The sequence below is a fragment of the Physeter macrocephalus genome, unplaced genomic scaffold (genome assembly GCF_002837175.3).
Source record: "Physeter macrocephalus isolate SW-GA unplaced genomic scaffold, ASM283717v5 random_77, whole genome shotgun sequence".
Lineage (NCBI taxonomy): Eukaryota > Metazoa > Chordata > Mammalia > Artiodactyla > Physeteridae > Physeter > Physeter macrocephalus.
This window is the reverse complement of record NW_021145363.1, coordinates 1,828-29,121: the sequence shown is the minus strand read 5'-3', so window position 1 is coordinate 29,121 and position 27,294 is coordinate 1,828. Positions and strand designations below refer to the sequence as shown.

General features: G+C 45.9%; 1 protein-coding gene and 1 long non-coding RNA gene across 9 annotated transcripts; one reads left to right on the top strand and one right to left on the bottom strand.

Annotated features, from left to right (window-relative positions):
* Positions 1 to 319: 319 nt before the first annotated feature.
* On the bottom strand, positions 320 to 24,317 carry TLCD3A (TLC domain containing 3A). 5 transcript variants are annotated; one of them, XM_007123556.4, is made up of 5 exons: positions 24,032 to 24,316; positions 7,766 to 7,849; positions 4,023 to 4,227; positions 2,472 to 2,567; positions 320 to 2,023 (listed from the first exon to the last, which is right to left on the bottom strand). In XM_007123556.4, the coding sequence occupies exons 1-5, from the start codon at positions 24,139 to 24,141 to the stop codon at positions 1,754 to 1,756; spliced, it is 765 nt and encodes a 254-aa protein (XP_007123618.2). In that variant the 5' UTR covers positions 24,142 to 24,316; the 3' UTR covers positions 320 to 1,753. The 5 variants fall into 5 exon arrangements, with proteins under 5 accessions (XP_007123618.2, XP_023983508.1, XP_023983509.1 ...); XM_024127740.2 differs by lacking the exon at positions 24,032 to 24,316 and adding an exon at positions 8,307 to 8,570; XM_024127741.3 differs by lacking the exon at positions 7,766 to 7,849 and having other exon boundaries at positions 24,032 to 24,317.
* On the top strand, positions 8,589 to 12,946 carry LOC102983507 (uncharacterized). 4 transcript variants are annotated; one of them, XR_008616535.1, is made up of 3 exons: positions 8,589 to 9,792; positions 11,423 to 11,518; positions 11,873 to 12,946. It is a non-coding gene; the product is annotated as an uncharacterized lncRNA (long non-coding RNA). The 4 variants fall into 4 exon arrangements; XR_008616534.1 differs by having other exon boundaries at positions 8,590 to 9,792; positions 11,771 to 12,946; XR_003678196.2 differs by having other exon boundaries at positions 8,594 to 9,792; positions 12,115 to 12,946.
* Positions 24,318 to 27,294: the final 2,977 nt, after the last annotated feature.

Genomic DNA, 27,294 nt, shown 5'->3' with positions numbered 1-27,294 from the left:
CTGGCTCTGTCTGCGGCCTACAATTGGGTTTCCACCCTCCTGACTCCTAGTTGGGATTCACCTGGGAAGAAAAGAAAGGGCCTAAAGTTACATGACCACTGGGCTCGAACTCTAGAACTCTGCAGTGTACTCTTGGCACCGTGAATTACAGAAACATGTTAGAGCGAGGTATGAGCTAGGCTCTGCTGGAGGCTGAAGGCATTCTCACACCCCCTTCCCCTGCAACAGCCCACCTCTGCCAGTTACACGGAGAAGAACACAGAACAGAAACAATAGCACACGGCAGCCATTCAAGTTGGTCACAGGACAGGTCTTACCAGAAGTCGGCATGGCTATATTTCACAAATGAGAATAAGTTGGAAAATATTAGTGCAATTTAGTCACCACAGGGGTGATTTATAAAGATATACTGATAGTAAACAAAACAGTAAAAAAAAAAATTACAGCATTTTGTGTTTTTTAAATGGCACCCATTAAAGACTGAAATAGTCAAAATTTGAGACACTGTTACACACTCAGCACTTTAAAAGTTCACAGACAACAGTGAATTAAAAGGCACTTTTAAAAATCTAGTTTTTCACTACTGCTTGGGAAAAAACTTCACGGTAGCAGTTTCTAAAACCCATCCTTGTCGTTCAGGAACAATTAGTGTTGGCACCAGAGGATCCTATTTGTAAATGGTGGGCGAAGGAGTCGGTCCACAGAACATAATTTGGCCAGGACTGACTTGCACTCTTGCTCTCCAGCCTTCTGTGGCTAGATGGCAGTAAGTCAGATAGGAACAGACTTTGGACCACAAGCTCTGGCTTATCAGGAGGCAGTCTAGATGGGACATCTCATGGTTTGGAATACAGCAGTCCGTTCTGCTTCATAGGAAAAGGACGGTGTCCAAGAGGGGTTACCCAGTGAATAGCTCGGTGGCCATCATTTCACTTTACCCCTATAGTTTTTAATAAGAGCATCCTGTGTGTGTGGCTATGCGGAAAGCTGGGCTTGAGGGACATGCTAAAAAGGGAATAGTATCTGTGACTGTTGACAGCAAGCTCACAAGTTTGACACTGGTCTAACCAAGTCAGCCTGCAGAGGTGCTGACCTATTGGCCTTCCTACCTACTCAGGTGCTGCCGGTTCCCACCCCTGCCACCTACCCCACCCTGCCAGTGAGACTTCTGATCAGAAGTCGGTAGACAGGAGGATTCAATGTTGGCACATGGATGAAAGGATGAGGCAAAGGACCAACGGGTTATCTAGTAAACAATAAAAAAAACTACCTACCCACAACGACTTTCCCAGGCCAACATCACAAGAAAAGAACCAAGTCATCACTTGCTTCTGCTGGCCCAGTATGTGTGGATACTCCCTGAGTGGCTGGAAAGGTGGGGAGCCACCAACATGAGGACCAGGCAGGTGCCCAGCTCCTTATCACCTTGGTCCACCTATCTGCACACCCCATGCTTCTACCTCCAGAGCCCTTGAGATAAGACCCAGGGAAGGGTCCTTGGGCTTCGCATTAAAACCACCTTGCTGCCAGTGGAGGTCTGACGGGATCCAATGGTCGTTACTAAGAAAAAAGTGCTTTTGCAAACGGGGCAGGTTAGAAGCGGGAGGTGATGGGAAAACACTCTTTAGAGACACTCGAATCCCCCTGCTTGTCAGCACCCAAAAGGCTGCGGCCACGCAGGGCGCAGTCTGCAGTTTGGTCCACGGGAATACCGAGTGGAGGAGGCGCCCTCACTGCCTGACTCGTGGAGCAGTTAACCATCCTTTTTGGCTGGGGGGGCATCAAAGAGCCGGACTGCCTTCTTGCACAGCAGAGAGAACCAGTAGATCTGGGGAGCGATGAGGAAGGCGTTGGCCACGTTGCAGTAGAAAGGAATGTGGAACGGCACTTGGAGCAGGCTCAGCCCCTGCTGCTGGCCGTAGGACCAGTACATGAAGGGGAAAAGGAGGATCCGACATAAGAAGAAGGTGGTCAGCGTGAGGATTCCGTTCACCTTGTACAGCAGCGTGTGCTGCTGCTTTAGCTGCAAAAGAGGGAAGGGGAACGCAGGGTCACTTTCAGGGAATGACTAGCCTGAGTCCCACAACGGACCGGCCGAGCGTCTCCTTTCCCGACACGCGTAGAAAAGATGATCGAGCCCTGCCGTGTTTGTATATGCAGAGAGCCTCATGTTGTTTCCAACAGTGATGTGAAATTTGATCTAAGCCACCCAGCTGACAGGAGCACAGCAACGGTGGCTTAGAGAAACTCTGTGACCGGGAAAAATACATATGAAGAACTGGATCAAGTTTGAATGAAATGTACAATTTTTCAATCCCACTGGCTCGAAAGACCAACTGACCTTTACGTCTGTTCAAGGGTCTCCTACCCCACTACTGGTAGCACTAAAGAAGTTTCTCCAAACCCTCCTAATCTACCAAGGAGAAGCAGAGTCTGTTCCCTCGGCACTCTGCCCCTCCTTTCATACGTGCCTGAATCAGAACTCTGCCCAGCGACACAAACGGAGTACTCAGTTCTGCCGTGAAGATGCAGCCAACAAAGAAGTCCCCAAGCTCTCCCCTAAGCCTCTGCAGAGGAAAAGAGGAAAAAGGGAAATAAGTAATGGAGGTTAAGGAACCACCGGAAGGAAAATTCTAACTAGGGCTATTGAAAAGGGTAACTCTGAGCAACCATGCAGGGAAATGGAAGCGCTCAACGGGCCAGTGCAGACCAGTTCACACTGTGCAGCCTCCATAGCAATGGCGCTTGGAATCCTCATGGTCCAGAGGCAACCGCATCACACGCTGAGCTTTCTCTAGAGTTTCAGTGTCAGCCAAAAGGAACTCTGCAGCCCACTTTTGGGTATCCAACTGAGTCACGCCAAGGGCACTTAAGCCAGTTCAGTTCCACGAAATATGCACCAGGCCCCATGCCTGATGTTAGGGTCCCAACACAATCAAGAGAGACTTATTAAAGAATGTCATGCACTCTACCTCTCCTTTTATCCTTTCAAGAAAGCAGTATAGGGAATTCCCTGGCGGTCGAGTGGTTAGGACTCGGCACTTTTGCTGCTGTGGCCCAGCTTCGATCCCTGGCTGGGGAACTAAGATCCCAGAAGCCACAAGGCGCAGCCAAAAAAAGGAAGCAAGCAAGCAGTATTGGGATAGCGGTTCTGTCTCTTAGTACTACCGGGTGAGGTACGTAAACTCATAGAGCCCCAGATTCTTCATCTATGGTATAGGGCTAATAATTTCTAATTATCATTTCTAATTATTTCTAATGATTATTAGAAAGCAACCAATTTTTTTTAAGATTTTTTTTTTTGATGTAGACCATTTTTAAAGTCTTTATTGAATTTGTCACAATTTTGCTTCTGTTTGATGTTTTGGGTTTTTGGCCGTGACGCACGTGGGATCTTAGCTCCCCGACCAGGGATTGAACCCGCACCTCCTGCGTTGGAAGGTGAAGTCCTAACCACTGGACCCCCAGGGAAGTCCCCAAGCTACAAGTTTTTAAATCAAGCACCTGTCACCTGGTAGGCACTTGGGAATTACTAGTCTCCCCTCTGCATTCCCATTTCTCTTCCTTGTTGGGTGAGTTTTTTTAATGGGAAAAAATGGATCTGGGGAGGAATGATGAGGCTATTTGCTTTGAGAGTCTGTGCTTTTGTGACATCAAAGTAATGCAGACAGCCCTCTCTGGGCACTATCAGAGCAAATAACCAGTTGATGGAGCTACTCTCATTTCTTTAAAACAATTTTTATGTTGTTTTGTATTATATATTGGTTTTATATCGTATGAACTAAAGGCAGAACCTTTGACAAATGCTCGGGTATCACAGAGGGCTGGGGGGATCGCCAGTAAAGAGGATCACAGACATTTCAGATTTCATTCCTTTCTACACTGTGGCAGCAGCTGGCAGGAGGGCAGTGGGGGCAGCAGGAAAGGGGAAGAAAAGGGGGCAGTCTGACGGTTGGGACACCCAGTTCAACACGAGAAACGAGTGGCTGAACCTACTGGTGCCTGTGCTGGGAGGCCGTTACCTGTGCGACCGGCACAAGGACGAACAGAATAACTGCGTGGTGCGTGATCATGAGGCGGTTTTTACGGAGGAAGTTTCGAAAAATGGTGAGGGAGTGTCTGCTGCTCTGGTCCCCGGTTCGGTACCATTCACAGAGGTACATGGCGTAGGAGTCATAGATCATGTATGGAATCAAAAACCAGACATACTCTCGGGCAAGCCAGTGCCTGAAAGAAAGCATATGGATGGTCCAAGAAGTAATTATGGATATCAGTTATGAAGGCTCACAGCCAGCCTCTTCTTAAACACATCTGCATCAGCTTTGTACTCACTCAGCTGCTTTTACTCCAGATACTTTACAGTGAACATGCTGAAGCTGACAAATAAGGAGAGTGAACAACTTTCTCTGAATTACAGGGCAAACTCATAAGTGTCAAAGGTAGAAAGCAAGGATTCACTCGGCACCATGTGTTTCAGTGACTTGCCGTCACTATTTGCCTGGTTTAGCTACTCATTGGTAGTGGGTTTTCTGGTACTTTGTGATATAGGCTGACTTTGATTCAGATATCTCTACCAGTGATTCAACTGACCCACCAAGAAACAGGCTTGGAAAGTGACCCAAATCCCAAACCCAGCATTTCCAGTTTAACTCGACTCAGTTGCTCAATAGTTGGGACATTACTCTTGCATCTGTTTGCAACCCCACGCTAGGGAGTTTGCAGGAAGTAACCCTGGCCACTTTCTTTACAATACTATGGCTAAACCCAGTTTCACTCATTAAGAAAAATATCTCTGGAAACGAGCCCAGAGCTTAAGGACTACCTTACAGTAGATAGATACCAAAAGAGAAGCTAGGACAAAAGACAGTGTTCCCATTTACTTGTCCAAAGGGGTTGAATCAGTATTTGCTGAGTCAAAATGATAGTTTATCACTGTCCCAGAGCAGATTAGAAGGGAAGTCTCCACAATTTCCAAAATTTTGTTCCCCAAATAGTCACTCGACAGAAAATATACCTGAAAAAAAAAATCTACATTGAAATTATGTACTATCCTGGGAAGGATGAGACTAAGTCAGCAAAGTTTTATCAAGCGCCCATGTGTTAGGTAGAAGAAACCGTTTAGTTTTATGGTTCTCAAACTACCTGAACATCAGAATCGCCTGCAGTGCTTATAAAGGGCTCCACGCCTCAGAGACTACACATGGTGTGCCCAGGACCTCAAATCTGTATTTTTAACCTTGTCTTCATTTAACCTAAGGAGCCAGTCCACTGAACTGCAACATTGGGAATATAGAGTGCCATTCACATTTCTGTTCCTGAATGATTCCACACTTACCACAGCAAAACTAAATAATGAGTAAGCAGTGAAACAGGCAAACAAGTAATGGCAAACTTAATATACATTCAGGTAAATTAATTAGCCAAGTTCCAATGAGGCAAAAAGATGCAATATTTATTCTACTGCCCATCTGTGGTCTCCATCGCTTTCTTGAAGCAATTCCAAAGTAAAACAACTATGAAGAGCTATTAAAAACTCATCTGAAATATAACTGACCTCTCCCCTTGAGTGGAGCCTAGGGTTTTAAAATTTTGCACACAGTACCAATTCAGTAAGATGTGAAATTGTGGCTGTTAGTTGAATTCCTTGAAGACTTACCAGCAAGCGATCTGGATTATAATCTTAGCTAGCACTAGCCTGGACCTTAACTTTTTATAAAATGAAGATAATTAAAAAAAAAAAAAAGATAATAATCCTTGTCTTACTTTCCTGATGAAGTTATTGTGAAGATTAGAAAGTTAAACGTATGAGAGTACTTTTATTATTATTATTTTTGGCCACACCACGCAGCTTGTGGGATCTTAGGGATCTTAGTTCCCAGCAGGGATTGAACCCAGGTCCTTGGCAGTCAGAATGGAGTCCTAACCACTGGACCGCCAGGTTCCTCTCAGTTCCCATTGAGAGTCCTTTTAAATGTAAAAAGTATCAGCACTTACTTAAATGTAAGTGCTAAGATCCCCCAAGACAGCGGTGTGGCCAAAAAAAAAAAAAAAAAAAAAAAAAAAAAATGGAAGCAATTGTCCAGAGCTGTGTGACTCTCAGCCCTTGTAGGGATGTGGGTCTCTTTAAGGAGCTGATGAAACCCCTGGCCCCGCATCACACCCTGCAGATAATTTGGGAAGATTCATAGACACCCCCTCCTACCTACAGACATTCTATATGAAGGCCCAAAAGGACATAGAACAGAAAAATATTTGGATGTACAGACTATGAACCCCAAAAGGCTTTTTTTTTTTTTTTTTTCAGATGATTAGGTGCCTTTAGAGCATCCTTGTGCATCCATGTAAGTTGAGGGCACAGAAGGTGGTGTCTGTCTCTATTTTGCAAGTAGAGGATGAATCTAAGGCATAAAGATATACAAAAGGAGGACCCTAAAAGCCAAACTGAGATTTGCTACCATGCTCAAGCCACTAAGACACATGGCTTCTGAGGGGAGAACACAACCGTGCTACAGAACTGAAAGTTAATTGGGTGCAGATCTCTTCCTGAAATGTGTAGCAGCTGCCTGCTGCTTGCCCTCAAGTGCCGTGGGGCTGCATTTGTCTTAGCTTAATCTCTGCAAAGGAGGCAGGTTTCAAGTTTGACCTGACAAACTGGGGGCATTGAGGGAGCTTGCTGCACCATTAGGAAATGCGCAATTAAAATAAAAATTGAACCCAGCTGAGAAAATGCTGTTAGTCTTTGGTGTATGCAATCAAAGTCACTTGACCTACATTCTTCTCTCAGCATCTACAATTCATCGCCAATAACTGGTTTCCTCTAAAAAAAAAAAAAAAAAAAAAAGGCAAAAGAAAAGCACGAAAATCGTGATGGCAGGGTTAATCCCAAATAAGAGCCAGGCACTAAATTTGCAGGCCACAGTGAGATAGATGCCCCTCTCAGGCTCCCGTCCCATTCCATTCCCAACAGGTGAAAACCAGGACACGTAATAGAGTCAACATGAGAAAGGGATCAGGAAAGGCTATTAACTTTCCCTGCACATATGACAATTGCTCTTCAACTTAACTGCGAGGAGGAACGGGTGATTCTAGGAAGACAAGTGAAAAGGATGGCTCTGAAATGGGCTGGGGGGCACACCACTGTTACCCAGGTCTAAATACTATACAAAGTAGACCAGCCTGGTCGCTGAATGCACATTTCCTGTCCTGCCTGTGGACTGAACTTTCACACCCATTCGAGTCAGTTTTCTGAAAGCTCCAGAAAACTCTTCATCACCTTCATCTTTCAGAGGAAAGACAAGAGCAGCATTGGTAAGGAAGGGGGTGGTGGATTTGTTCCTTTCCATAGCAGGGCTCTGCTAACCACACATCCTATCTTGGCCAATGAATGCTCCACAGCAGAACCCCAGGGAGATCATTTTAAAGAACCAAAAGCCATACTTCCACTTTTGAATAATTTTCACATTTATCTGTCGCATAAAGAACCTGGATCGTTGGACCACACTGTCCTCTAACACGCCACCTTAAATCAGACTCAGGCTCTGTCATGCTCTAGCATTTCTTCAGTTTACTTTCTCCTAAGCTGGCGATGCTGAAGGAGGTGAGGAGAGGAGGGAACTAGTTATGGTGCCCAAGTTTCACCCATTAATCAGCTGCCTGACGGCACATGCTGATAAAGAACTAGGACCTGTGAGCCACTCAAATAAGGAAGCTTCGAAAAAGTCCAGCGCCGTGATCCGTGTAGCTTTCACCTGGCATTGGATGTTACCTGTCGGTGATCACGTGGGTACAGGAGCGGATGATGATGATCCCAGACCCGGTGGCCAGCACAGCCTGCACTGAAGAAACCAGCCTAACATGCGACAGAAAAGAGAAAAGGGGGGAGGGGGGACGGGAAGCGTGCTCAGTCCAGTCCCATGGACAGCATGAAGCCAGAACTCTTCAACCTGACTTCCCCAGGCCGCCAGGGCGCCGAGGAAAACGGTAGGTCCGCCGCCGCGCTCCCGACTCCCAAAGCAGCTGGCAGATGTCAGCAGCGGGGAGACGTCCCTCCCGGTCCTCATCAGCGTGGGCAGCCCCCCACCCTCCAGCCTGCTCCCGCTCCACCCTCCTCCGCCTCCCTCCCTCCCTCCCTCCCGGGGCAGGCTGCACAGGCTCCTCGGAGCGCTCCGGCCCGCGCCGTGGACTGGGCGAGGACCCGGGAGGCGGCCCCCTCGCTTCCTGTCGCCCCCCTTTTCCGCCCTGGGCTCGGCGTTGGGCGGGCGCAGCCGGGGCGCGTGGTCGGGCGGCGGCGCGGCCTCGCCCCGTACCTGGTGCTGATCAGCACGCAGTCGTTGTGGGTCCAGGCGGGCCGCGCGCGCCGCAGCCCCCAAGTGCAGAGCCCGAAGAGCCCCGGGAAGAAGAGCGAGCCCAAGGCCAGCGGCAGCAGCATGGGTGCTCCGGCTCGGCCGCCTAGCTCGGCGCCCTCGGCGTGGCTCGGTCGGCTCCGCGCGCGCGGCTCCGGGACTGACGCGGCCCGCCCGCCCTTATTTCTACCCTCCGCCCTCCGCCCCCCGGCCCCGGCCCACCGCGACTCCGGCAGCCGCCGGGCGCTGGTCCCGAGCCCGCGGCGCCACTCCCCGCGTGACCAGGCCGCGGACCGCGATAGGAGCGGGCTGGCCGGGTGGGGCGGGGTCTCGCCGCCACCGCCCCTGGGCCCCGAGGCTTCCCCTGGTCTCCCGGCCGGCGAGTAGGCGGCAGCGGGAGCTGCTGCCCGCCGGGCCCCGAGTGAGTGGACGCTGCGCCCCCGACCAGCGGCGGGCGAGTGGCCGCCGCCGCGCCGAGGCCGTGGAGGAAGCGCCGAGGCTCTCGGGGCTTCTGTTCCGTCACCGCGGACGCCTCCCCCTCCCTCGGGGACCCGCCTGGCTGACGAACTGCCCCGCACCTGCCCACCGGGCGAGGCGGGCGGGTGGGGGAGGCCCCGAGAGGGCCAGGTAGGAAAAGGCTCCGGGTCTAGACCCCCGACCAGCAGGGTGGGGTGAGCCCCTGGGGCAGGGGCGTGGCCCGGCGCGAACAGGCCGGTGAGCGTCGCTCCCGGCAAGGAAGGAGAGGGCGGGTGGGCTTGAGGCCGTCTGGCCGCCGGACTTATCTATGAAGCACTCTCGTTTCCAAGTGGGAGGCTTAAGGAAATGGTCTTTCTGCCGGCCAGAGATAGCTTTTCCACGTCCTGCCAACCGCCGAAATGTCTCCAGAGGAGCATCGATCCAGTAGTTCCTCTCTCAAGCCACACATCGAGGTGGAATCTCACGGCTGCAGACTTTCCGTGGTACTGCGGTACCGTCTCTAGGCTTTGGGTCAAGATGCTGCCCCGTCTTGGTGACTGTTTCGTTGTTGTTGTTGTTGACAGCGTCGTCCTTACTTCAAAGTTCTCGGGCCAAATGCCCTGAACGTGGGTGGGCGGAATCAGATCATTTTCACTCAGCACCAGTCACGTGGCACCAATACAGTAACTTCAGTATTACCGGCTTCTCTTCTCTTGGGACTTGCCAGAGTTTTACTTTGGTCTGTATCTTCCTCAGCTTACAAATGTGAGGGGAAAGACAGTTCATTTATGTCTACAGCAATTGAAAGGTACTGTGGGTCTGTTCAAATCACCATCATGCAAAATGCTAACCAAAGCCCCATAAGAGTACTTTGGAACAGCTGGGCTCAGCCTCCCTGGACCAGTTTCCTCACTTGTGAAATGAAGAAGCTGAATTACAAGTTCTCTTAGGTTCTTCCAGCTCAAAATTCTTAAGATTCTACGACTTTTATAAGGTAACATTATTTCTTTAGATGTCAATTAAATTTCTCTAACATGGCAGTTGCTGGTGTAGAAGCCGATGTAAACACGGCTTTTAACGTCTTCGTATATGTAGTTAAGGTGACGGATTTAGGAAGCAACATTAAGGAAGCAGAAAACCCAAAGAAAAGTCTGATATTTCTTCCACTTAGGGCAACATCTCTAACTCCCAAATTCACCGGTAACACCCTTGGTGAAATAAGAAAGATACTTCAATTTGGTAGCAAGATATCTGGCAAATAAAAAGCTTTCTGTACATTCACATTTGCATGTGGGTAAAGGACAGCTATCTTGCATTCTCTCCAGAACAACAAATCCTTCTGCATTGCAATTTCTACTCCCTACCCGTTTATCCCAGTCACCTCCAGCTCCAGCTTTTCCAGAGAGGGACAAGTGGTCACAAGTCCTCCCTGCCTTCTCTTCTTAAAGGGATCAGCAACATGCATCAAGGATGCCAATACTTTTCAGTGATGGGAATCAAGCTTCTCCCTATGCAAGAAGTCATTTGTACAGCTCTTAAGGAGTCTATGAAATGAAAACAAAACAACGGATGTTTCATGCATAGAAAATAACCAGTAAAATCAGTTTCCAACACCATGCTCATGAAGTCACCAGAATGTTTAGGTTGAATCACCAGAAGGGCAACAAGCATAAAGTGAGCCCTGGCTTTTCAAGTGGGCAAACGATAAAGTCAAAAAGCGTCAAGCTTTTTTTTACACAAACTTCTACTCACCCTTCAGAAGTCTTGAGTCAAATGTTTCCTCCTGCAAGAAGGTTTCAATTTACCTGTCTCTCCAGGCAGGTTTATAAGTTCATTTTCTAAACTGCCTTTGCATCTGAGTAGTGAGCACGTTGCTTTTTATTTGTATGCGCTTTCCTTGAAACAGGACCATGTCGGAATTCCCTGGCGGTCCAGTGGTTAGGACCAGGCGCTCTCACTGCCAGGCCCGGGTTCGATCCCTGGTTGGGGAACTAAGATCCTGCATGCCATTTGGCACGGCCAGAAAAAACCAAAAAAAACAACAAAAAAAACACCCCAGAATCTTTTGTTTCCTAAGTTATACCTGGCACATTGCAAGCGCTCAAGAAATGTTTGATACTTTTTAAAGCTAATGCTTATTGAGCACTTACTATGTGCCAGGTACTAGATCCAACATTTTGCATGAGTTATCTCATTGGTTCCTCACGAAAAATCTGTTCTCCTCACTCTGTGTGAGTGTGTGTCCGCAAAATGAGACCCAGAGCAACTAAAATATTGCTAAGGTCACACTGCTGGTAGCAGAGTTGGGATTTGAATTCAGTATTTTCTGCCTTCAAGGTCAATGTGGTTAATGACTATTCTGCTTTCAAACTTGATAAGCAAGGAGAGAGTACACAATTCTTTTTCACAATGTAGTTTCTGATTAATAACCACTGTTCCTAATTGTTTACCCACAAATATAAACGTGTGGGGTGGAGTTTATGGGCTCTGATGCTGCTATTATTAACACCATTTTATATTGATATATAACTTTATAATTTTTCAAAGCACTTTACGTATATTATCTCACTTGGTTCTCAAAATAACCCAGTGAGGTAGGTGAACATATTATTTTCATTTTATAGATAAGGAGACTTGGATGCAAATGGTAAACTGAATTGCCACCCTACGAAGTGGCAAGTCTCCAGTTAGGACCCTGGACTCCTGATTCACGTTGCCGGGTGAGTTCAACTACTTCATGCTGTAGGGTTGGGGTTTAAGGAGGTTTTGATTATGCTTCCTTTGTGGGTTTCAGGCGTGAGCTTGGGCTACTGGATGTTCAGACGTATTTACCAAGTCAGAGTTACACCCCTTGAATGGGAATCAGTAAAGCTCCCAGTTTCGGAGGGCTGTGGCGGGATTTCTAGGTGGTTTCTTCTGCCACTGAGGTATATGATCCTGTTTTTTGGTCCCCATCTCTTCCATTCCTTTAGATCCCAATCTGGATACCATTAGGGGATAAGATACGCGACTCTCCCCATGTCTGCTCCCTGGTTTATCCAACCTTAAATTGAAAATTCCATATTTACTTGTAGAATGCTTTGAGAATACCCAAGTGAATATCATTAAGATATGTGATGTGTGGGCTGCTACCTTGCATCTTTCGGAAAAAAGGTTGAGATTCACACATGAAACATCTTCACATTGAGCATCTGAACCGAAAGAGAACTTGGAGGTCTCCATCCACTCATCTACTTTAAAAGTCATAACAGAGAAAATGAAACACTTCTGAAATGAAAATTATTTTGTTTAGAACCTCACTTCCTTTCTGCATTAGGGACAGGTGAAGCAGAAACAGAGCAGGAACCAGGAGAAAAGGAGAAATGAAGTGATAGGAAGAGACATGGAGAGAAAGATACAGCACAGAAAGAAGATCCACCGGAAGAGACTGAGATAGATACAGGGAATAAAAAGGCCAAGATACAGCCTTCAACACAGGAAAACAGGCATAGAGATACGGATCCAGAGATTGGAATTCACAACAAGCGAACAAGAGGAAAAGGGCTGTAAGACGTAGAGAAAGATGAAATGAGGCAGACAAAGAGAAAGAAAGTGACGGCCGTTAATGGAACATCACTCCCTTCAGGCTACCACCAGCAAAAGCCAGACAGCATGGCAAGGAGGCAGCTTGCTCTGAGGACTCAGAGTGTGGCCAGGAGGAAGTTAGTTGCCTTCCTTTTTTTTTTCTCTTGTACTTTGCACTCAGTAAAAACACCTGATCAACACCTTTCACTGATACCTGCATTTGTGTTTCCCCTCCAGACTGAATGCTCCTGATGGGCAGGTGGGGCCTCTCTATCCAGGAGGCAGCCATGGCATTCAGCTCCAGGGTTAGGAGTAGAGGACCTGAGCGCCCGTTTTGGCTCTGCTACTCAGAAGCTGTGTGACATGGAGAAAACTACCTACCCTTCCCTGTAAATGGGAGTTCCTCTACCTAACTCACAGGGTGGCTGTGAGAATTAGGTGAGATCTTTTCAAAAATACATGTAAACTATATGCAGGGCAGGGACTTCCCTGGCGGTCCAGTGGTTAAGACTCCACACTTCCACTGCAGGGGGCGCAGGTTCGATCCCTGGACCAGGAACTAAGATCCCACATGCCACTTGGCGTAGACAAAAAAAAAAAAAAAAAAAATATATATATATATATATATATATATATATATATATATATATATATATATATACATTCAGGGCAGAGGCCAGGGATTATTGTTCTTTCTCTTGGTATCCCCACAGCACAGTTACTTGCTGGTAAGCTTCTCAATAAACATCTGTTGGGTTGAAGATGCCCTAGGCCTGCCTTAGCCAGCTTCCAGACTGCAGCTTCCTCAGTTTTATCCTGGACTATTTGCAATAGCAAACTGTGAGTCCGAGAAGCACAGGCACACCCAAGCACGTGGCTTCTGCAAACAGTGGCCACAGCTGCACACCACAGGAAAGTCTTTGCTTTTGTACACGGTGATAATGATCCCTGTCAATAAAAACCATAATTTACACAAAGAGCTGATTATATAGTGCTTGCCTTTGTGCATTGCTCCATGTTTTTTCAAAGTCCTTTCACATACGCGTTTCCTTTGCTAGAAATGCAAAAATTTGCTTGTTTGCAGATGGCTACACCTAACTAAAAGGAGAGTGAGTCCTACAAGCTTAAAAAGTATTCAAGGACGTTGATCCATTAAGGAAATTACCTTTGAAATGAGTTAGAACCAGCAAATTGCTGTGAACAAATTCAGCTGCCTTCCTAAATCATCAGGTCAACAATTTTCAGTGTCTTCGTGTCTCATAAGTAATTCCATAAAAGGTTGATTTTGCTTACTTTACTTAACTCATATGATTTCTTCCTTTTTTTTTAGTTTTTTGGTCATAAAAGTAATACTTTAAAAAGTAAAACCTGTGCAATATGGAAAATAATAATCATAAATAATGCCACCACTGAGAGATATTACTCTCAGATTATTAACATTTTAGTCAAATTCTTCCCAGTCTTCTTTATATGCATTTATTATATATTTCATTGAGATCATGCTTTAAATTAATTTTTAAAAATTTATTTATTTATTTACTTTTGGCTGTGTTAGGTCTTCGTCACTGCTCCTGGGCTCTCTCTAGTTGCGGTGAGCAGGGACTACTCTTTGTTGTGGTGTGCAGACTTCTCATTGCGGTAGCTTCTCTTGTTGCGGAGCACGGGCTCTAGGCATGCGGGCTTCAGTCGTTGTGGCACGTGGGCGCAGTGGTTGTGGCTTGCAGGCTCTAGAGCGCAGGCTCAGTTGTGGCGCACGGGCTTAGTTGCTCTGTGGCATATGGGATCTTCCCGGACCAGGGCTCAAACCTGAGTCCCCTGCATTCGCAGGTGGATTCTTAACCACTGCACCACCAGAGAAGTCCCTTTAAATTAATTTTGAATATTAATATTTGACTTATCATAAGCATTTTCACAAACCTCATTTTTAATAAGTCAGAAGTGATTTGATATTTGAATTATTGTAGATTATCTTTCAAAGTGGGTTTTCACTGGTTTTGAAAGGAATTCTTGGGGTGAGAGCAGGTTTGTTCATAGACACATCTTGGTACACAAACATTAACAATGCCTTCATCCTTTCTGGTGACTTTGTCCTTAAAAATATTAAGATTCTCATCCTTACTAGTACTCTCAGTTTCTGTTTTTAAAGTGGCATCGCAATATCTATAGCAACCCAAGCTCCTATTTAAGTATCTAGTTTTTTCTTTTCATAGGCTGAGCTCTATTAACCTGTGTAGTAAACTACAGCTATGTAGGCGCTTGGTACTTAAGAAATGAATGAAGGAAAAGCATTCCTGTGAAGCTAAGTCTGTAGTGTCTTGTGCCATGCACAGTCAATCTCAACGCCAAGAGTTAATTACAGCTCAGCAAGATTGTAGGTGAAAACTTAAATGCCGGAAACTAAGAACTAGCATTCAAAAAGATACATGCACCCCTATGTTCACAGCAGCACTATTCACAATAGCCAAGGCATGGAAACAACGTAAATGTTCATCTACAGATGAATGGATAAAGAAGATGTGGTACGTATATACAGTGGAATACTACTCAGTCATAAAAAAGAATGAAATAGTGCCATTTGCAGCAACATGAATGGATGTAGAGATTACCATACTAAGTGAAGTCAGAAACAGAAAGGAAAATACCATACAACATCACTTGTATGTGGAATCTAAAATATGACACAGGACTTCCCTGGTGGCGCAGTGGTTGAGAGTCCACCTGCCGATGCAGGGGACACAGGTTCGTGCCCCGGTCCGGGAAGATCCCACATGCCGCGGAGCGGCTGGGCCCGTGAGCCATGGCCGCTGAGCCTGCGCGTCCGGAGCCTGTGCTCCGCAACGGGAGAGGCCACAACAGTGAGAGGCCCGTGTACCGCAAAAACAACAACAACAACAAAAACAAACAAACAAAAAGTCTATTTGGGGAAGGAATCTTCATTATATATAGCAACAAGAACCTCAGCCCCATTGTATATATGTGCCACATCTTCTTTATCCATTCATCTGTTGATGGACACTTAGGTTGCTTCCATGTCCTGGCTATTGTAAATACAGCTGCAATGAAATATTACTCAGACATAAAAAGGAACAGAACTGAGTTATTTGTAGTGAGGTGGATCGACCTAGAGACTGTCATACAGAGTGAAGTAAGTCAGAAAGAAGAAATAATGGCTGAAAAATCTCTCATATTTATTGAAAAACAATAATCCAGGAAGCTAAATGAATCCCAAGTAGGATAAACACAAAAAGTTCTATAGACACATCATAATAAAAATGCTGAAAGCTGTGACCACCTAGAGGGGTGGAATAGGGAGTATGGGAGGGAGACGTAAGAGGGAAGAGATATGGGGATATATGTATATGTATAGCTGATTCACTTTGTTATAAAGCAGAAACTAACACACCATTGTAAAGCAATTATACTCCAATAAAGATGTTAAAAAAAAAAAGAACCTCAGCCCCAAGCATCCTAGCGCATGCTTATGTGGCACCTGAGTGTCACACTTGTCCGTGACTGACCTCATGAACTATGAATGGTCAGTCTAAAGACTGAATGAACTGTAGAGGTAAGAGCCAGGCTGAAATACATTTGCTCTGCAGACAGAGCAAACTCCCACGTTGCCAGGTAACATGATGGAGCTGCCTAGCAGAGGTCTTAGAAGGATTTAGAAGGTTTTAAATATTAGTATAAGATGAAGGGCAGGGAGCACTTGGTAGTCAAGAGTCTGCCACTTTCCTTCTTTTATGTGTTATAAATCCATTGTTTCCTTATGCAGTATCTGTGGCTTGATTGCTTTGTCCTTATATGTTTTCTTCTCCTGTTTAAATAGTAAATACCATGTCCACTCAATCTGCTGCTGTTTAACATCTACTATTGTGGTCCTGGCCAATACAGCAGCACACACATTAGTCTTCAAAAAAGATTTTAACATTGAAAAGGGAGAGAAACAACTATCACTGTTTTTCAAACAATTTGGTAATTTATCAAGAAAAAATAAGAAAATCAACTGAAATATAGAATAAAACAGTTGAGGTAAGGTGGCTGGATACAAAATTGACATACAAAAATAAATGGCTTTTCTATAAGCCAACAAATAACAATTAGAAATGGTAATAGAAAAAGAGGACCATTTACAATTTTTTTCGTAATTTATAAAATCACTAGTTTTAGACCTAACAAGAAATATGCAAGAAATATGCAATATGAAGAAAGCCACAAACCTTTACTGAAAGACATAAAAACCTAAATGAATGGAGAGCGTGGCCTAAAAATTCAATATTGTAAACATGTCAACTTTCCCCAAATTGATCTCTAAATTCAATACAATTCCAGTCAAAATCCCAGCGTGTTTTTAATGGACTCCATAAGCTCTTTCTAAAACTTACGTGGGACTTCCCTGGTGGTCCAGTGGCTAAGACTCTGCACTCCCAATGCAGGGGGCCTGGGTTTGATCCCTCGTCAGGGAACTAGAACCCACATGCCGCAACTAAGAGTTCATGTGCTGCGACTAAAGATCCCACACGCAGCAACAACGATCCTGCGTGCCGCAACTAAGACCCCACGCAGCCAAATAAATAAATAATAAAGCTTATGTGAATTAGAGAATATGTGCAAGTAAATATTTACAAGACTGATAATTTCCAGTGTACAGAAAGATATGAGGGTTATCGACACTTTTCAGTGCTGATGGGAGTATAAATATGTATTGCAAGGATTCAGCATTGCTTGTAATAGCGAAGAAAAATTAGGAATGATCTAAATATCCAGTAGTGGAATGCAGATCTTCCTCAGCTTATGGTGGTGTTATGTCCTGATAAACTCATGGTAAGTTGAAAATATCGTTAAGTGGAAGATGCATTTAATACACCCAACCTACTGAACGACATAGCTGAGCCTAGCCCATCTTAATTAAAAGTGCTCAGAACACATACGTTAGCCTACATTTGGGCAAAATCATCTAACACAAAGCTTATTTTATAATAAAGTGTTGAACATCTCATGCAATTTATTGAGTACTGTACTGAAAGTGAAAAACAGAACGGGTAGGTGTACCGGTTGTTTACCCTCGATTGCCTCGCTGATAGGGAGCTGCAGCTCGCCGCCCCTGCCCAGCATCGCAAGGGGGTGTATTCACCCAGCACACTGCTAGCCCGGGAAAAGATCAAAATGCGAAATTCGAAGTATGGTTTCTACTGAATACGTATTGCTTTCGCGTTATCGTAAAGTTGAAAAATTGTCAACTGAACTATCGTAAGTCAAGTGGGAGACCGTCTGACATAAGATATTTTATGGTATGATCAAACTATGGAATGCTACATAGCCTCTAAAAGGAGAGATAGACCAAAATACAGAGAAAGATCTCCAGAACATACTGGAAATTTAAAGGGGAAAGAACAAATCACAACAATAAGTACAGTGAGACGTAACTTACAGTTTAAAAAAAAACTATAAATGTGCTTGTACGTATATTGCTACATAATCACACAAAGAAAGGTTTGGAAGGGGAACACCAGACTAACAGTGTGGGGAGAGAAGTGTGTATGGGCGTGTGTTGGTTTTGTGTCTGTGGGGTGAGGTGAATTAAGAATGACTTTTAGGGGCTTCCCTGGTGGCGCAGTGGTTGCGCGTCCGCCTGCTGATGCAGGGGAACCGGGTTCGCGTCCCGGTCTGGGAGGATCCCACATGCCGCGGAGCGGCTGGGCCCGTGAGCCATGGCCGCTGGGCCTGCGCGTCCGGAGCCTGTGCTCCGCAACGGGAGAGGCCACGGCAGAGGGAGGCCCGCATACCACAAAAAAAAAAAAAAAAAAAAAAAGAAAATAGGGAATTCCCTCGTGGTCCAGTGGTTAGGACTCGGGCTTTCACTGCTGTGGGCCTGGGCTCAATCCCTGGTTGGGGAACTAAGATCCCACAAGCCGTGTGGCCAAATACAGGGGCACGGGGTTCGCGCCCCGCTCTGGGAGGACCCCACATGCCGCGGAGCGGCTGGGCCCGTGAGCCATGGCCGCTGGGCCTGCGCGTCCGGAGCCTGTGCTCCGCAACGGGAGAGGCCACAGCAGAGGGAGGCCCGCATACAACAACAACAACAACAAAAAAATGACTTTTACATTTTCCTGTGTTGTACAAGTGTATGAGGGTTTTGAAAACTATAGTTAGAAATTTGATAAAGCACACTGCCTTGAAAATTATATGAAAGGTAATATTTTTTAAAATATGACATTCAGGGACTTCCCTGGTGGTCCAGTAGTTAGGACTCTGCGCTCTGACTGCCAAGGGCCAGGGCTCAATCCCTGGTCGGGGAACTAAGATCCCACAAGCTGTGCAGCATGGCCAAAAAAAAAAAAAAAAGAAAGAAAGAAATGACATTCATTTAACATACTTTTGAGGAGTCATCATTTTTTAAAGTGTGAAAGTGTCACATAAGCTGTTGAAAAGTAATGGCCTTGATTTTTATATGTAATGTTGTAACAGGACCTGGCTCAGGTAGGTTAGAGAGGCATTAAGAGCAAAAACACTTGAACATAACAGACTTTGGTGTCATCTTAGCAGGCCAGCACTTAGCTGCCTGACCTTGGCTTCTCACCCTACTGTCCCACCTACGTCAAGAACTATGGAGAAGTCTAAGAAATAACATATGAGGGACTTCCCTGGTGGCGCAGTGGTTAAGAATCCGCCTGCCAATGCAGGGGACACGGGTTCAAGCCCTGGTCTGGGAAGATCCCACATGCCGTGGAGCAACTGAGCCCATGCGCCACAACTACTGAGCCTACACTCTAGGGCCCGCGAGCCACAACTACTGAGCCCGTGTGCCACAACTACTGAAGCCCGCACGCCTATTGCCTGCGCTCCGCGACAAGAGAAGCCACCGCAGTGAGAAGCCTGCGCACCGCAACAAAGAGTAGCTCCCACTCACCGCAACCAGAGAAAAGCCCACGCGCAGCAACAAAGACCCAGCGCAGCCAAAAATAAAAATAAAACAAACAAATAAATAAATAAAATAAAAGCATATAGGCGTGACTGATTGCCTGAGCTACCACTGTGGGAACAGGGGAGCTGCTGAAGCTAGCTGGAGATTATCATCTCTTTAGATTTTATCAGGGGGCATGCACGGAGAACCGGAGTACCAATCAAAACAAAACTGGGTGTCTGGGATATGGGAACATTCAGAACTATGGGAATGTCAGTCAAGAACAAACGCCGGTGTCCGGGATGTTCAGAAAATTCCGGAATGAAGGACAACAAAAGAACCTGTCATCATGAAAAGTCATGCACTTAAAACAGTCCATAAGGAAGCGCCAAAAAGACATTTTGAGCAAGATTTAATATAGAAATTAAACTATATGGCTCTACTATAAGTTGGCTTGGGAGCCTTTGCCACCCATAGTGACAACAGGATCTAAGTGTGGTTGTGCTTGAGGGTCATAAGGAGGCATTGTGGAAATCTGTAGGGGGTATTTTTGGTTATCACGATGTTGGGGGAAGGGGTTATGCTACTGGCATTTAGTGGGTAAAGATCACGTAATTCAGACATTCTGTGATTTTTTTTTTTGTGAGAAGTTTCGTAAAAAGCCCAGCTATTCAGGAGAAGGAATAGCTGGGATCATTATGGAGATCCCTCTTAATGGAATAAAGACACTGTTTCGATCTTAGAAAATAACATCCTCTGCACAATGTCTACTCAATTTATTACAGTACAGCTACTTCAAAAATAATGAAACCGGTTGCAAATTTAATAGGATATTGGAGACTCCTTTTAACAGAGTTAGAAAAAAGCAGTAAATTGACAGAGGCACATGAAATTCAGAGATCTCACTGGATCTCATTAACAAAGGCTGTTTTAAAATTACTTAGTATTTCCAGCCTACCTGTATATGCTTACAATTTTCTGGCACAAAGAGAAACATTATGAAAATTCCTCCTTTGGAAGGTTACTGTTATTTTTCCAATTTATTCTGATGCTATCCTCAGAGATGCACCCTAACACTCCCCTACAGACTGTTGTAGTACTTTCTCCTTTACTTCTCCATCTTTTTCCCATTACCGATTAAAGGACAGGGTCTCCAAGATTTTTTATTTTTAAGTATCAGAAACTGAATTTATTCCTCATTTGGTGGCATTTCAAGGTAGAAAATATGTCTTCTACGATGACTTCATCATCAGTTGTACGCTATTCCATAACAGGAAATTGATTTTAAAAAGCCCAGCTCATTTGCGAGAATACCACATGCTCCTACTTTCATACCCAAATTTCTCATATCTGTACACTTCCGTATTTTATTTATCTTAAGAGTGTATAATCTGTCTTTCCAGGCTTCCTCCTTGTATTAAAGGTATTTCTCTCTTTTGCTTATCATAAACAGTCTAGCCTGTTACTACTTTTTTTTTTTTTTTTTTTTTTTTTGGCGGTACGCGGGCCTCTCACTGTTGTGGCCTCTCCCTTCGCGGAGCACAGGCTCCGGACGCGCAGGCCCAGCGGCCATGGCTCACGGGCCCAGCCGCTCCGCGGCGTGTGGGATCCTCCCGGACCGGGGCACAAACCCGTGTCCCCTGCATCGGCAGGCGGACTCGCAGCCACTGCGCCACCAGGGAAGCCCTAGCCTGTTACTACTTAATGCAGTTTTCTTCACCTGATGTCCACCTATCTCTCTGCTCTTTTATCTTCCTAGACTTTTGTACTGTGTAACTCTCTTAAACCCAAACTTATATTCATTATTATTGTCTTATCTGGAAATAGGGAGAAGGGGGAGAAGGGAGTCGGGAGCTTCAGCATAGGGAAAGGTTTGGGTTGCAGGAGGAATGCAAGGAGAGTTGACAAGGGACTTGTAAAAGGACAATCAGTAGCAATGGGACAGCATGACTTTGTATTGGAGATGGTCACCCTGGTATCATGACTCTCCACGACATTGTGGGCCACTTGGAAGCAGAGAAAACAAAAATGAGGGGACGAGGGCTGATGACAGGCCTGGTGAAGCTGGTCCTGTCACTCCTCTGCTTATAATCCTTCAAAGGCTTCCCATCTCTCAAATGACCTTCAAGAGTCTCCACCATCTGGCACTGCCAATTTCTTCAGCCTCTTCTTGTTCCATTCTCCCCTCGGCTTTGAAAGTCCCATCACCCTGGCCAATTTCTTCTATCTTCGTGGCTTTTGCATATACTGTTCCTTTTGTCTGTCATCTCCTGTTCACACCCCACCCTTTGCTTCAGCTTAAAAGTCACTTCCTCAAAGAAGCCTCTCCTGACCCCCCAAATCCAGTCAGAGCACTCTATCAATATCATCTTTTATAGTATGCTTTACTTGTCTTTCACTAGACCTAACACAATTCTTTGCTTATTTGTATGAATACCCTTTTCATACCTGGAAATAGTTCCGTGGAGGCAGGCACTTGGTCTATTTTGTTGGTTGCTAAAGTCTCAGCACCTGGCCTAGTGCCTATTGCCAGCAGGAACATTCATTTATTCATTCAATAAATTTATTGAATGAATGAATGAATGGCAGGAAGAGTTGGTTATGGAACCTTGGGAACGTTTTTCGTTAGTTTTTAACTACATCCCAATTTTCTCATCTGTGAATAGCAGATAATGATAATAACTACCAACCTCAGAACTGCCATGTAGATTGAGACAATGTATACTTAGCATGGTGCCTGGCATATAGTAAGGGCTAGGAAATGTGAGCTGTTATTATCATCATTAAACATAAGCGCTGTGAGCAACCAGAACGCTCATCCATTGCTGGCAGGAATGCGAAGATGATAACAGCCCACGTTGGAAAACAGTTGACCAGTTTCTTATAAACACAGACTTACTATACAACCCAACAATCCAGCTTCTACGTATTTACCCAAGTGAAATGAAAACTTATGTTCACACAAAAACCTGCATATGAATGTTTACAGCAGTTTTATTCATAATTGCCCCAAACTAGAAACAACCCAAATGTCCTTCAGCCAGGGAATGGAAAAACAAACTGTGGTGTATCCAGATAGTGGATTACCACTCAGCAAGAAGAAATAAACTATTGATACATGCAACGACATGGATGATATACAAATGTATTATGTTGAGTGAAAGAAGCCAGACTCAAGAGGTGACATATTGTATGATCCCATTTATATGACATTCTGGAAAAGTCAAACTATAGGGACAGAAATCTGGTCAGTGGTTGCCAGGGGATGAGGTGGGGCATGAGAGAATTTGGGGGGATGATGGAACTGTCCTAGGATTTGATTGTGACAGTGGTTACATGCCTATATGCATTTATTAAAACTCACAGCATTATAAACGACATGGGTGGATTTTACTGTATATAAATTATTTCTTACTGTATATAAAAAATGAAAAAATCCAAGACAGATAAAATTATCATTTCCTTTTTAAAAAAGGCATTTATATTTCTGATTATAAAAATGCTACAGGGCTTCCCTGGTGGCGCAGTGGTTGAGAGTCCGCCTGCCTATGCAGGGGACACGGGTTCGTGCCCAGGTCCGGGAAGATCCCACATGCGGAGCAGCTGGGCCCGTGAGCCATGGCCGCTAAGCCTGCGCGTCCGGAGCCTGCGCTCCGCAATGGGAGAGGCCACAGCAGTGAGAGGCCCACGTACCCCAAAAAAAAAAAAAAAAAAAAAAAAATGGCTCATAGACATTTTGGGAAAATGTGCAAAGAATACATTCCATCACCTGCAGAAAAGTAATATTTCTTGCCATAATTTTTTTTTTTTTTCCGGTACGCGGGCCTCTCACTGTTGTGGCCTCTCCCATTGCGGAGCCCAGGCTCCGGACGCGCAGGCTCCGGACGCGCAGGCTCAGCGGCCATGGCTCACGGGCCTAGCCGCTCCGCATGTGGGATCTTCACGGACCTGGGCACGAACCCGTGTGCCCCGCATCGGCAGGCGGATTCTCAACCACTGCGCCACCAGGGAAGCCCTCTTGCTATAATTTTTATAGGCACAAAATACACACACATGTAAACTGGGGCCATGCTGTATATTTTTGCTTTCTGAAATATATTATGCACATTTTCCCATGTCATTAAATAATTTTCAAAAACCATGATTTTGAGTCAATAATATTCTATTATGTAACCGATTTATATTTTTAAGCCTTCCTTTACTGTTAGAAATTATATTGCTCCCATCTTTTTTTTTTTACCACAATTTTGATTTAAAAAAAAAAAAGCTCATTGGGGCCAGGGACGCTTCATCATGGAGTTTTACCATGTTTAACTGGTAAAACAACTCTTCCCTTGTCTGCAATTATCTCATTGTGTCTGGAGGAAAAGTGGTTCCACGGGGTGACCTGGCTAACTTTGTGGTGCATAAGGGCTAGACACACTCATATTACCTGTATTACTAGCTTAAATTTGCATAGCGCTTTTAATTTTTATCTCTCGCCACATCCTTGCAGGGTAAGCGGGCCGATGTAGTAATTTGTTCAAGGTCACACAGCTCATCATTCGTGGACCGGAGTCTCAGAAAGTCAACATTTCCCCAGCGCGGGTCACTGCCTAATCTGGCTCTTTTTCCCCGCCGCCGCTACTGCCACTGAGCAAGGGGCCCCTGGGTGCGGATGCCCCCAGGAAACGCTGCCTAGAAGCTTGGCACACGGGGAATTTAACTCTTGTCAAGTGGACAAATTCCCATCCTACAAATTGTCCTTGGCAACATCGCCACTTACCAGCTGGGGTCATTTCTCCCCCGATGGCTGGGGGGACACCTACTGCCACTGAGCAAGGGGCCCCTGGGAGCAGGATCGCCGGCCTCGCGGCCCGTGAGAGTTGCTGTCATTCGATCGCGACGCTGCTGGGGCGCACCCTCACTGGGGGGTCCTGCCGGAGCGGCCGGGCCCTCCCCAGCGCCAGGGCCCAAGTGGGGAGGGCGCCTTCGGCGAGGTGAAGCGGGTCCCCACCATCTTAAGGAGGGGTGAGGGCAGGTGGAGGCCGCGGGACTACAGGGCTGCCCAGGGAGACTCCAGGAGGTGACAGGAACGCCTCCTCCGGGGGACCAGAGGTCAGTCCTCCGCTATCCCAGAATGCCCCGGATCCCGGAAGTGCCTGGCTTCCCGGAAGTGCCCGACTGGGAGACAAGAGCCCAGGCTCGCTGGAGCGCTGCGGCTGGAGGGTTAGTGTTCTGGGCCGTGGGTGGCTGCAGGACGTGTGGCTCGAGGTAGGGGTGGGCGCCGGGAGGGAGCTGGGCGGCAGAATGATGGAGGAGGAGGAACTGGAGTTCGTGGAGGAGCTGGAAGCCGTGCTGCAGCTCACGCCCGACGTGCAGCTCGCCATCGAGCAGGTGAGCGTTCCGCCCCTCGACGGGAGGAGAGTGCGGAGTCTGGGGCAGCTCTGGGTGTGGGACCTGGGGTGGGACGCCGAGGAAAAGGTCTTCGTGGGAGACGTGGGAGCTAGGCGCAGAAGGGCAAGGAAAGGTTTTGGTGGGAGGTGGTGGTGGGAAGGGGTTTCAGAATCTAGAGGAGGGAGAGAATCTTTTCTAGGCCTTGATTGTCTTTGGAGGGTGGGGCATCCTGGTGGGTTTGGGCAAAGGAGCTGTGTCTCCTGAAAGGATGCACCTAGAAGAAGGGACCTCATGGGTAGCAACCTCAGGGTTTGGGGGTTGCGGGGCTGTTCATTCATTTATCAGGCTGGTGTCGCAGTGTTCCGGATTCTCCTTCTAGCCCCTTGTGAGTGACTCGGAATTGAGGGGAGGAGGTAACCTCTATTTTTGAAGCATATCGCAAAGCAGAGGGGCAAAGGTTAAAACCAAAAAACAAAAAACCCTTTACCATACTTAGTTGAGAATTCCTGCTGTTGATTAGTTTGGGTTAGGTTGAAGAATATTCCCAGGTGGTTTCTCTTCCCTGAAGGGACTCTTTTTTTTTTTTTTTTTTTTTGCGGTGCGCGGGCCTCTCACTGCTATGGCCTCTCCCCGTTGCGGAGCACAGGCTCCGGACGCGCAGGCTCAGCGGCCATGGCTCACGGGCCCAGCCTCTCCGCGGCATGTGGCATCTTCCCGGACCGGGGCACGAACCCCCGTCCCCTGCGTCGGCAGGCGGACTCTCAACCACTGCGCCACTAGGGAAGCCCCCTGCAGGGACTCTTTAGTTGACTATATTCTCTTTTCAAGTGTATGGAGTTTTAAGAGTGATGATATTAGGAATAGCAATTTAGACCCTTGTACAGGGTATCGCTTCTGATAAAGGGAGAAAAATCTCCTTTAAAGAAGTTGGTGTAGGGGATTTAGGAAAAGGAGGGGTGTGCCATACTTAATGACCCCTGGGAAGTTTTTTGAAGTAAAACATTACTACTTTTATTACTGATAGTTAATATTTATTGACCATTAATACTTACTATGGGTCTGCCAGTGTACTAAGTTATTGGTTGGTCTTGTCCCATTTATAGATTTTTAGATGTGTTTTCCTTGGAGTGGTTGGATTACTCATTCACAGCACACTTGGCAGATGCTGAGAATGCCAGGCCATTGGGCAAAGGTTTTGGTGTTCAAGTCACACTGCTTCCCACCCACCTCCATCTGCCAGAAAGAGACATACGTTTCTTGTTTGTTTGTTTGGCCTTGCCTCAGGGCTTGTGGGATCTTAGTTCCCCTACCAGGGATTGAAGCTGGGCTGCCCGCAGTGAGAGCACGAGTCCTAACCACTGGACTGCCAGGGGATTCCCAGAGACATACACTTCATTCCCTTTGGACCTAGTGGGCTCCAATAGAAGAAACAAATAATGCAGTCAGTTATTGTTTGACAAGGGTTTTAGAAGAGCACAGTTTTTCCTGTTTCTTAGTAAGATTGAATTCTAGCATAGGTTTCTCCAATAAGCAGACCTCAAAAAAGAATTTGCTTCCCAGAATAACTGCCTTGAGCTGGTGAAATCTAGTACCCAGCGGATCACTTAACTGCTTTGTAACCCACCTTGTTACATGTTCTTCAAATTGCAACATTTGAAGGGAGTTAGCTATATTTCTCAGAAGGAGGCTTGCTTTCTTCTGTGAAAAGAGACGGACAGTTCCTAAATGCCAGCTCTCCACTTCCTGACGCTGTGTGAGCATAATCATCGCTTTGATGCATAGTGAATTCTACTGCTGAGACATCACTGAGACATGGTGTATAATAAGTCTGTTATCAAGATTCCCTTAATACAACCATGTCATCCGCTGGCTTAATCTGATAGTGTACAATGCCCACTTATTTTACCTTGTCCTTGGGATTTCGTGGCTATCTGGAACTTTTCACTGTTGCACATTCTGTTAGTTTTACCAAGATGTTAAAATTACAGATGTTGGTGAAAATTACAGATTTACTTTACCAGATATTTTATTGTGCGTCTGTTGTTGTTAAGCCTCATAAAATGAAAAAAAGCTATGGTCTTTGCCTTCAAAAAACTTACCAACCAATAGGGAGGAAAGAAATAATACATAAAGCAAGGCAGAAAGATAGGTGATTTTTAATTCTCTATCTTTATATAGGTATTTCCAAGCCAGGATCCTCTAGATCGAGCAGATTTCAATGCTGTGGAGTATATCAACACCCTGTTCCCAACAGAGCAAGTAAGTATAGAGTTTCCTTCTTGCAGTGGCTTCTGGCTCATCCTGAATATTAATGATGTATTATGTGTTATACTACATAATCTAAGGGACCTTGATAAGCAAATGAGAGTTAAATTCAAGTTAGACTCTGTTGTAACCAGCTTTTTTGGGGGGGCGGGGAGGGTTAGCTAATACCAAAAACTGTTGTTGTGTTAGTGTGGAATTCTCTGTATAGTGAGCATATTATTAGAAATCGTACCCTTAGGTTGAAAGCGTCTGTCCTGTTGCCCCCCCCACCCCCAATTTTCTGTAGTAAATTGGGAAGTAGAAAGGATTTTTCGAATGTAATAGGGGAAAAATGGGAATGAGGTAGGCAGGATAAGCCTGGAGTTAGAAAGCTACTTTTATTCCTAT